This window comes from Anneissia japonica, unplaced genomic scaffold (genome assembly GCF_011630105.1).
Source record: "Anneissia japonica isolate Jap-2015-1 unplaced genomic scaffold, ASM1163010v1 scaffold287985_len465408_cov153, whole genome shotgun sequence".
Classification (NCBI taxonomy): domain Eukaryota; kingdom Metazoa; phylum Echinodermata; class Crinoidea; order Comatulida; family Comatulidae; genus Anneissia; species Anneissia japonica.
The window spans coordinates 118554-130857 of NW_022719880.1; the positions used below are offsets into that span (position 1 = coordinate 118554).

At 34.2% G+C, this 12304-nt stretch overlaps 1 protein-coding gene across 1 annotated transcript in view; it reads right to left on the reverse strand.

Annotated features, from left to right (window-relative positions):
* LOC117111101 (U6 snRNA-associated Sm-like protein LSm5) overlaps positions 1-12304 on the reverse strand; it is a 66858-nt gene that overhangs the window by 4870 nt on the left and 49684 nt on the right. Inside the window, exons 3-4 of the mRNA XM_033253984.1 lie at positions 5455-5482; positions 4337-4409 (exon numbers count right to left, since the gene is read on the reverse strand). Coding sequence (XP_033109875.1) covers positions 4337-4409; positions 5455-5482 — 101 coding nt within the window. The remainder of the gene's footprint in view (positions 1-4336; positions 4410-5454; positions 5483-12304) is intronic.

The following is a 12304-nucleotide window of genomic DNA, read 5'->3' on the forward strand; positions in this document are numbered from 1 at the left end:
TCAAAATGCAGTTCTAATTTCTTTAAAATGTAATTCAAATTCAAAACGTAGGTCTGACTTCATCAAACGCCCTCTCCAAATTCTATTCCAAAACGTAAATCAAAAACCAGCCTGGTTTGAAATGCATTTTACAACAACACTAGAAATGGACTGCGTATGGCACTAGACTTGCGAAATGTAAATCTAAACCAGCGTGACCACTCACAATTTTTGATACATCCAATGACTAGGTCGAAATTACCCAAGATTCAGCAAAAATTGCCCAAAATTACCCAAGCTTCATGAAAATGCATTAAAATTTGAAAAAAACGTGTTTTTCGTATGTATAGTTTCACTTTTAATATTCATGAGGCGATAATACGGATGGAAGAATACGCCCTCAGTCGGCCAGTGTTATAATTATCTCATCAGTGATCAAGTTTTATTATGTAATGCATTAATTAGGTAAGATCAATGGCAACGCAAATCACAAATAAACAATTTTGAATCCATGTTTATAGCAATTAAGTCAATTAACAATGTTATGTGCACTTCGTTGAGTTTTGCTTACTTGAATCGACTGAAATATACTTTGTTACTTCTCAATTCTTCCTCTATGACAAAAATATTTAATTTTCTTAGTAAAAATAAAATACCCAAGGATTTGAACGGAATACCCAAGAACCCAAGACCAAGTCAAAATACCCAAGATCTTGGGTAAATACCCAAGCAGTGGTCACACTGATCTAAACTAATCAGCCAAGCATGATGTGGGCCTGTTCCATTAATGATGGGGGAATCATTTTTCGCTGCAGTCCAATTTCGTGAACAATGTTTCCCAGGGCGTCTGCTAAATTTTAATGGCCAGGGTACCGCGATCACAAGCCCTGGTTAGGTTAGGCTTATGTGGGCTGGGATTTGCAACAAGGTCTTGGATTAGGCCTCTATATACTGTAGGAGGCCTGGTCCTAGTCTAGGCCTATAATATAGTAAAATTCTCTACAAGTAGTCATATGATTACAGGTTTACATTGTACCATGATTGATATTAACAATCGCATTTATTTTTCATTGAAAATAAAAAGAAAGCTTTAAATAATTTAACTTATGGAATTCCAAACCTGTACGCTTAAAATTAAATAATTAAAATATAAAATAAATAAATAAAGTTAAACTTAAAACACAAACAACGCAATAGGATATAAAGTTTGAGAAGTTTTGGTATAATGTACTGTATTTCTGAAGTGCCATCGTTTTGGGGTTGCTACAATCAGGAGTTACAATCGATCCAACAAAGGAAAAGCACTATCTATTTCCTTACATTCGAAAAAGGAGGATTTTGGATCCTATTTAAATTTGCTGTAGATTGAAAAATTAACTATTAACTCCGTTGCAACATAGAATGGTACATGACTTTCGGACTGGTATAGGTTTTCAGTAGATCTATGTACTCTAGGTGTAAATAAATACAGAGAACAGGCCAATTTTAGTGAGAACTAAACATTGTTTTAATAACGTAGGGCCTATATACAATGTAAAGCAGATTGATCACAAAATCAGAAGCATGATTTCAAACATCTGAACCCAGCTTTTATTGTTTAAAACTGTCGGAGCCCCAAATGAAACTACGGTATTATAGTTTATATATTTTTTTTTACACTACAATGTCGGTGCCCCTCGCACCTGGGCCCTGGCACCCCCCCCCCCAGTGAAAAATGAATCCCCCATCATTAATGGAACAGGCCCACGTCACGCTTGGCTGACTAGTTTTGATTTACATTTCGCATGTCATGTGTTGTTGTAAAATGTATTTCAAACAAGTCACGCTTGGTTGGTTTGACATGGACTTTTGCTGCTTATGGCACAGACACACAAAATGTAAGTCAAAACTAGTCAGCCAAGCGTGACGTGGGCCTGTTCCATTAATGATGGGGGATTCATTTTTCGCTGCAGTCCAATGGCGTGAACAACGCTTCCCAGTGCTTCTAATTTTTAATGGTCAGAGTACCGCGATCACAAGTTGAGGCTCGTAGGCGGGGGGGGGGGGAGAGAGTTAATTTTGGTGCCAATTTGTTTGGAACATTCATGTTTCTATTTGGGTCATTCCGTGCCAACTCAACAAATTTTCAGAAAATATATAATGTGCACCAACATGTCTGATGAACAAACCCAAAATTTGACTTGCCAATTCCAAGTCGTTTAGAAGTTACGGCCATTAAAAATTTTCTCATCACAGGTAAATTTACGGCAGAAGCTAGTAGAAGGAAAACAATTAACTTTTAGATTAGTAACCGATAAAGCCGAGTTTGATTTTATAGTTTCTTCAACTCTAGACGATAAATCTCTAGTAGGAGCACCCCTAAAATGTCCACCTGGTCATATACTGTATTAAGCTACTACAGCAACCTCAGTACACTCAACTTAGAGCTTCAATGCTAGCCTACGTCCACATTAATCTAATTTCATGGCCTTTCACCTACCTTTATTAACACCCTTGCCCATCCTTAAAATCCACTCTTATTATTTAGAATTTACCAATGTTATCACAAACCCACCCTTAGTTTTCTATAGTTACAACAACCCTTGGATATGTACTGTATGTCTTAATAGTTAAAAGCATTCTCTTTGTGTGAAATTAAACAAATGGAATTGGAAGATGAAGATGGAATTGGAAGATTGGTGCAAGGAGGAAATTTCCCTCCGACTTCCCAAAAAACCCCTTTCGAAAAATGTCCCTACTTTCCGTCCCATCATATATAAAAACAATATTTTTTCTTGTGAACAAAACATTGAAATGAATTGATATTGTTTGTAGTCATAAATCATTAGTTACTACTAAAAGAATTTGATTATTAGTACATTTATAAACGCTTGCATTAACTGAGAAGTAAAACTTGTTATTTAATTTTTGATCAATTTGTTCATTCCAACTTGCCACCAAAATAGTTCTAGTTGCCATGGTTATTTGCGTATCATGTTTTCTGTTTTATGTCAAATTAAAGTAGGTGATAGTAACTTAATTAGATAATAAAAAGACTGTTAATAACCAGATCTAATAACAGTACTGATTACCGAACGTTCGACATCACCCGCGTGTATTGGCCGTGTGTTTCACAAGTGAAACGCGAGTGTCATTAAAAAAATTTTTTTTTAATAGAAAGTGAAGTCAATATGTGGCAGCGACAAGGAGAAACAGTCGCAAGTTGCAGTGGCCATTTTGAAATATAGGCCAAAACAATGGTAGAGGTCAATATTTTCACAAATCAAGTTATCAACAGAATCATATTAAATAATCAGATTCACTCAACATTTTAATTACTTACTTTAAAATGCCAAAACTCATGATTTCAGAGAGCTGCTATAGCCCAGAAGTATGAAAAATTACATTCTTTTACCATATCTAACCTGTACTAAAGCCAGCCTTGTCGTGTTCACTATCATTATAAAGCTAAAAACCGAAAGGTCCACTGATTAATCTCAGATAAGATAGTATACATACTCCAAGTATTGAAATGCACGCCATCGCGTCAGGTCATCAGGAATTCCTGATGTTGACATAATTAATGTCGAAAATTAGCTTTATAATAAGATAGTATAATACATTGTATAAGCTCAACTATAATGGTTGGTCAATCCATTGAGAACCTTTATTTTCACCAATTAAAATCAGGTTCTTTTCATGTGTACAAACCCAAACTCTCCTTGACGGCGACTATGACTATGAGAAGTTGATTGGTCGACTGGATTTTTTCAACATTTTATTACTCATTGCACATGCTTTGGGCAAAGGTAAACGCTTCCTTCTTTAGTTTTATACAAGTTTGGTTTAATAATAATTTAAATTTAATTATAGCAGCAAGTATAGCTTAAAATAATTATTGAATGTGTTTTTTGAACGAATAACATTTAACTATTGAGTTTACTATATGAAAAAAACTGTATTTTTATGTGTAGGAAATTTACAACTATTGCTCCGAATTCACGCGAACTAATCATGCTACAAAATTTACTATTAATACCGCATTTTACCAGACATGGCGAAATTATTCAAACAACAAATGTGCCAAATTTCAGCATATTTGGAATATGTTAAGTCCCTGTGCTAAGAGTAAAGTAAGCTTCCCCGAACCGCGAGTCAGCTAGGCTGGTTGCACATCCGGTTTAAACAAAGACGAATTTCGATATTAAAACAGTCATAACTTCCTAAGTACTTATTGGATAAGAATGATTTTTTTCACTCATTAAGTTTAGAATTCATTTTTTTACAAGGTATTATTATCTCCAAACTTTCTGTTCCCGACATCCGACTGTTTCCCCTTGTCACCGCCACATATTAATCACAGCATAATATGCCTTACCATTGTGATGTTATTGCCATTTAATAAGATCTGATCTAATTTAGTGACTCTTCTACCTTCAGCAGTGTTCTCACTAAAAAAGAGAATTAAAGAAAAAATAAAAATATGTATAAAAAATAGGTAAGAGGAATATGATGAATTGGCTAAAGATAACTGGTGCAAAATAATATTAAATAAGTTTAACAGGTGTTTACAGTCAATATTTTTTTCCCATAAATAGATTATCATCTGCAATCCACAAGAAACAATTACACAATTTACAATCAATCACTCAGTGAGTCCTAAGGAGTGGAGCAGATGGAGGCACTGTTTGCATAAGATTGAAGAGAAAAAAATTAAATTCAATCGAAAAAATTAAGATTTAAAATGTTCGGTCCATCAAGAAATATGTAAATAAAGAAAGAAATGTTAAATGACAGCAATTTCAATCATGAACGTGTTTAATAATCGTAATTATAAGTTAGTGGTGACGTCCTCACTTTTATTTGCACTGAATTTTCCTATCCCCGACTGATCACTAATTCGATATAGTGTTTTTTTGCGTCCATGTGCCAAAAGCTCAAAGGTGGGATGATTTCCATCGTGATGGAATATTTTGTTGCTAGGTCAAACTAGGAATGCACACCAAACCTAACAAATCTTGCTCTACAGGGATGGTCAATTCATAATAGTGTTTACAATACATTTTAATCTCTTAAACAAATGTCTACCTGCAGGTAGACATTTATTAAATATATTCATCTTCTTCGTATCGCAAAGAAGAGTAAAGACATTTGTAAAGAGTGTCAGTGAGCGTAAACAAATCATTCTAATACGTGCAGTTAATGCCCACGCACAGTAATCACTGAGCAACTGGCCACCACAACCAGCAGTTTGATTCATGAATAAATAGTATACCGCTTTATAACCAGCAGTCTGATTAAAATGCCATAGAAAAGGTAATCGACATCACATCTGACTTATACAGCAAATAGTCAAGTTTGTTGTACGCTATAGGAAATGGAAGCCTTAGAAGCCATTATTTCCTTCAGTAAATTTTTTCAGGAAATATGGCTCCTAAGGCTTCTATCTCTTACAGTATAGTGTACTTGAAACCTATATATATAATTTGTACTTACAACTCTACAACATCTTCTAGTACCATATCTGGGATCAGGAAATGATGGAAAACAATGGTGAAATTCTTGCTATAGAGCTATAGTTCCAAGCTTTTATATATACTGTACAGTAATTGGATATTTCAATGTGTGTTCTATAATTTTTTTATAAAATAATAACAATTGGTACTTGAGATTGACCATTACAATTTCATTGGAATAATATTCATGATATACTATGTTTTTTTTTTCAAAATGGTATATTTATTCAAAATTCAAAATTTAAATAAAGACATAAAACATAACAGCCAAAAGGCTGAATTGCGAATTATGTTAACAATTAAAACCATTAAAAAAATCAAACAGCAAAGATAAAAAAAACAAGTACATCAAAAAGAGAAAAATATTGCAAAAGGATCGATATTCTATCAAATTCGTCATTATTATAATTATTGTTATTATTATTACTATTAATTTATTTAGTTATGAATACTAATATAAAAAAGATCAAAAAACATCATAACAAGTAGATCAAAAAAAAGAGAAAAAAAGATTGCACAAAGATCGAAATTTGTCATTATTATAATTATTATAATTGTCATTATTATTATAGTTAAGAAAAATAATACAAATCAAAAAGGACATCATAACAAAAACATCAAAAAGAGAAAAAAGATTGCACCAAGGTCAAAACATAATTATTGTTACAATTAAGAATATTATAATCAATATTATTGTCATTATTATTTATTATCCTTATTATAACTAATTAATTAATTAAGGATTGTCATTAAAAATATCAAGAAACAAAACAAATGAGAAAATCACAAACATCAGAGAAAAATTACAATATAGAAAAATACATAGAATAAATTGCACAGGGACCAACAAGGAAGGCAAGGGGGAGGGGGAATCACTGAACCGCAAAAAGGGCAATAGCATGCACCAAACCCCCAGGGGAGAAGATAGTTATTAATTATTAATCATTGGAGTTAATTAAGTTAACAAGGTATGGTAATGGGCTGTTTTGATATCTTTTCGTTCTACAACGAGGTATAGTAAATTTAGTATTGCACCTAGTATTATAGGAGTTGACCCTTGCGGGAGGGAGCAAGTCATGAAGTTTAGAATACGGATGAACAAGGGTTTGTGCAAAGGAAACGCATAGGTTATGTCGTCTATCAGACAATTTGTCCAATTGGAATTGGGATAGTGCGTCGTCATACGACAAGAAATTAATACCCAGGATAATTCTACATGCCCTCTTTTGGACTCGCTCGATGCGGGAATCCCAAAGTTGTGTAAGTCCACAATTCTACACAGGAACTGCATATTCTAAAATAGGACGGACTGTACTAATGTAAACAGTGATAAGGTCAACAGGGGGAACACCATGATGTTTAAGGGCTCTTAAAATATATAATTTACTATTAGCCTTTTTGACAATATATTCGACATGTGAATCCCATTTAAGATTACCTGAAGCATAACTCCAAGAACTTTAACAGTGTCAACTGCTTTCAGAACATGATCATTCAGAGAAATAGATGAAGGAATAACGTTCCTTTTACTAAAACTAATGTCCATAGTACAACATTTCTTGGGGTTAAGCTTCATATTGCTACCTGAAGCCCAATCATGTAGCGCAGTTGCACATGATTGAAGTTCAGATTGGTTAACAATATTACGATACTCGATTAATGTAAGATCATCGACAAATTTGAAATGTTTAACAGGAGCATTTTCAGGGGGGGAAGACATTATTAATCATTGCACAGAAGACAACGGGGCCAATTTTGGTCCCTTGAGGGACACCAAAATTGACAATACAACTATCAGATAAGTGACCCCTATACTTGACTTGATAATGTCTGTTGCTGAGAAAGTCAGCAATCCAAGCAACATTGGTAGGTGAAACGTTCATATTTATTAGTCTAGAAACCGCAATCGTATGATCAACTAAGTCGAAGGATTTTGAAAAATCAGTGAACAAAATGGAAGACACAGTGGAAGGAGTTTCAGCATGCCGATATAGCGAGTCCATAAGACTAATTAAGCAATAAGATGTAGACACTTTTCGCTGATTCCCAAACTGCATCGGGTCAAGCATGGTATTCATTTCTTTCAATGTATCTCTTGCCACAAAGTGTTCTGCAATTTTTGCAAAAAAATTCTATGTAATGATTTTTCTGATTTTAAAGGGACCTTTAAAGAACTACTATCTTTCAAAATCAAGAAATTTTTTTGGCTTAAAGTCAAAATTTGAATTGATTAATTTGTTTATATAATAAAGTTATGAACTTTCAGTCGAAAACCGCAATACTCAATCAACCAACAAATTAGTTGGGTATGAAAATGCTGTTAATAATTATTTCAAACGGCCAAGAAATGTTTATTTAAATTTAGCGCATGCGCATTACAAAAACTGCTTGTCGCTTAAGATTGCATCAACAGTCCTGCCTTCTGTTGACGAGCATGAGCGAGGCCAAACGGGAAGTCCCTATGACTGATGTGTGCTTCATATGGATACTCGACGCTGCAATGTGTTTGAAGAAATAGTCGTCGAATGTAGGCCTGAAACACTAGTAGAGAACAAAGTGTTTCATACGCCGGCGGGTCCATATATAACTCCATGGAACATACTGTACCATGGAATACTCTTTTGGTTTTTCTGAATAAAATAAAATAATTTTTTGCCCTGTATGGCCTGGTTACATTTAAATATTGTCTATTGTGTGCAATTTTTTATGATTTAACTTGTTTACCATATTCCTGTGTAACTGAATCAAGATTTTGATGTTCGCTGCAATCTTTTATATATTTTGTGTAGTTTTTGATTTCTGAATAACAATAATAAACAGTAAATTTATTTTATTTCAGGATTACAGGGGCATGCAGACAAGATGTACTTGCAATTCCGCACTAGAGATGATGGACATAGATAAATGCAGCATGTCATCAGTCTATTCTATGGCAACATAGTAGATCAGAAGGTAAATTTCCAGTAGCTGAGTCAAAAGGATCCGGGACAGATACCCCAACCCATTTTAACAGTATTCTGGTTTCCAGCATTCAACATACCCATTTTAAATTTGTTGATACTGTAAAAAAAAAATGTAGAGCTTACACTACTAACAGGTATGTAGTTTCAAGCAGTATTGAATTTTGTAATTTCTTTTTTATTGTACTGTATATATTCAAACTTGATTTCAAAAATGGTATAAATAACAAACTTTCTGTTGAAGTTTTGTGATTATGCTGAAGTTAAAAAAAATGTTTAAATAAATACCATGTTCATTGGACATAAATAGTACTGTGGATATAGTTGATATTTTACTGTTGTTGTACAGTACCAATGCCAGTGTTAAAATACCATCTTTTCAAAATACAGGTGCATGAAACATAAACCACTGTAATAGGATTTATACACTTTCACAACAGTAAATTGCAGTTGAAATTGTTTAGCCCACTTGGATAAATTCTTGATAGGCATTTATTTTAATTCCTATTGGAAATACCTCTGATAAACGTAATTAATCAGATCTGACAATCCAGTAACATTTCCTGTCTACTGTATGTATATGGTTCATAAATCACTAAACTTCCAGTAATATAACAAGTACAGTAAAATATAAAACCAAATGCTGTTGCTACTACCAAAATTAGAGCTTGACACAAGCTTGCGTTTTATAGAAGCTTTTTGCATTACACGCTATATAACCGGTGGAGCTTGTAAAATTTACAAAATGCTACTTTCTAAAATTTATAACCAATGCATTATACATCAGTAAATTAAAGTACAGTATTGTACGTTCAGCCCATGAATTTCACGTCGTATTGCCAAACCAGAATTGCTTCAAAAACTGCTTGGAAAGTCAAAAACTTTGACTGAAACAGGCTATAGCAGACACTAAATTTCATGTATGTCATCAAACCAAGGAAATTGGTGGTTCATAAAACAGACTTGTTTGTACATTAACTATTTCTAATAGGCATGCAGTACATATGATTTGTGTACAATCGTCTTGTCTTTCTCGCCTAGTCGTTTTGTAGGCTAGGCATAGGTAGGAATGACGCTAGCCAGCCAAGTCCTACAACATCGCCTAATTGAAGCCATGTGGGCCGCATAGATCGTCATGCTTATCTAAATCTATTATTTGTCTTCATTTTACAGTATTATCATACTTAAAATGTTTTTATCTTAAAAACCACAAAATTCAACATATTGTAGGCCTAATCCTACCGTCCATTTAAACGCACAGTGGCGTATCTAGCAGTATTAAAATGGGGGGCTGGTGGGGGGCGCGACCAAAATATGAGGGGGCATGGAATTTATTTTCAGTGGCCACGCCCACTGAAAAATATTGCTTCTTAGATTCCCGAATACACGTTAACCGTGACAGCATAAGCATAAGCCTAATTTTTTTTGCTTTTGATGCAGCCTGTGATGATACGATCATAGCTTTTACGCAAGTGATATTTCCCATGCCAAAGATAACGATAAAACGAACGCTGAAACGAAATTTTTTTGGCAATTTTCTTATGTAAAACATATGTATTATACTACACTATTAAATTAATACAAGTACGACCATTCTTTCACCAACAATATATTGATTTAATAGAGAAATTAACAAAATCACAATCTGTAGATGACGATGTAAGGTCGAGCGTTTATACTATATAGGCCTAGGTAGTAAAAATTTACCGAGGCTGCCGACCTCAGAAAATTTAAGGTTGACCTAATTTTTTCCAAATTTCATGGGCTGTACATTGAATTTCATTCATGAACCAAGGCACAGTTTAATTTGTAGGGCCTATTCTGGCCTCCCTTTATATGACAAAGTCAAAGTATCCTTTATTTGTCCAACTGATAAATATACAGTCTTCAGAAGGGGGTTACGATCTATTTTCCTCCCAGTTTTTAAATATATCAAAATTTGTATCTCATTAACGGCTTCTGAATTTTTCGTCAAATATGCTTTTTGTGCTTCGAAAAATCAGTTCTAAAATATATCGAAAAAAAATTTCGCTTTAATTGACAACTGGTACATAGCTCATAGCTTTTGCTTTCCTTCACTGGTTCAACCGTCCACATCTTTTATTAAAGACTTGTTGGTATCTAAAAAAAGTTTATATAATTTCAAAGTAAATAAGGAATTCGTGATGTTCTGAATGTAAATTCGGATTGCAAGATCAACTGAATTGTGCCTAAAAATAACAATCATGCTGAACATTGTAATTATAATGCCTATTTATTTTTACAAAAGCATATGTATGTTGAGAAAACTACAAAAAAAAATAGAAAAACAATCTGCTTCCAATGCATCAAGAGATGCAATTCACCAGTGCCCATTAATTATTTATTAATTTGCCTGAAGTTCTTCTCTTGCCCATAGACATGGATCCTGATAATTAATACAAAACTATAAAAGACAGCCAAAGAATATTGTAGCTTATAATTACCTCCATGCTTATAATAAAAGGATTATCCAATACGCTAACTTTTTATCGCACCATCTTTTTCAAAACAGCCTGTCATGGTTTTGTGTGTAGAAGTCCAGTGCAGCTAGTACTAAGTAGGAATTTTCTTGCTCTAGACTGAAGCAAATCTCTTATCAACATCAAAATCCACTGCTAGACCTTGGGATGTCAGTGGAAATCCTGTAGCTGGTGTAGATGGATGTAACTTGATTGCTGTCCTTGGCATGACATTCCAGAATAATAATATTATAATAACAAATTAGCATGATCTGAGCTAGACTTGCCACAAGTCATTTTTCTCATTCTGGACAGCGCCACCAATGAGAAAGTTAATTTAGAGACAGAATAAGCCACTTGTAAAACAATGAATGCAGGCACCAGGATGCCAAAAGAATGACGTAATCTTATATTCCGTATTTGGATAAATGGGCGGACCGAAAAAAACAATTTCAACCAATTAAATGTTCATATTTTTGGAGCCACGAAACTGAGTCACTCGCGTCGACTAGTTAGGCATGACTAAAAATAGTCCTCCCTGATAAAACATGCCTAAAATATTTAGAATAGACCCTAGTAAGACTAATTTTGGCAATGGCAAAAACAATTAAGCTTAGACTAGATGGCAAACCATTACAAATACAACAACACTTTAACTTTCCAGGAGGATGGCTCTCAGGCCTCTGGAGGAGTCAGAAGTAGTAGGCCTAGGGCTAGTAGCCTAGTCTGAGGCTTGGCCTATTTTTAAGTTACTTACAGAGGCGAACCTTTTTAACAATATTCTACCCTAAGGGCCTAAATCTATGTAGCAGCTAGCGGTGAGCAAGGTTCTGTAAGTATATAGCCTACTACGGTTATCAGTCCATAATTGTTCTCAGCAGGCTAGAACTATATACTAACTGTTTTAATTCAAGTAGGTAGGCAAAAGGGAGCTGGTTAGCTTGTCCTAGTCGAGACATCCGCATCTTTAATTTTGAAAATTTACCAAGATTAATTAATATGCATGAAGTAAGCCAATCACATGATTTACAAAATCAGTCATGCATACGATATGCCACATCGAATTTGATGTGGGAAATCATACGCATGAATCGTTTGCCCAGGCCCTAATCCGAAAAAAAAAAGAAATCCAGAGGTGACGGAACTAGGGGGTGCTGTGTTATGGAGAGTAGTGTGTGACCGGAAATGGTCTGCAGTCAGTTGGTTGTTACCATGCGCCAGTGATGTTGGAGTATAGAGTACAGCAATATGAAACTATTAGGCCTAATGAATGAATAAAGTTCGGAGTTTGTCGGGTAAGTGCTCCCTAAATTCATAAGTGTAAGTAAATTACGGTGATTAATTCAATTAGCGAAGATATGGAGACAATTATTTTGAATCCCTCTTTCAA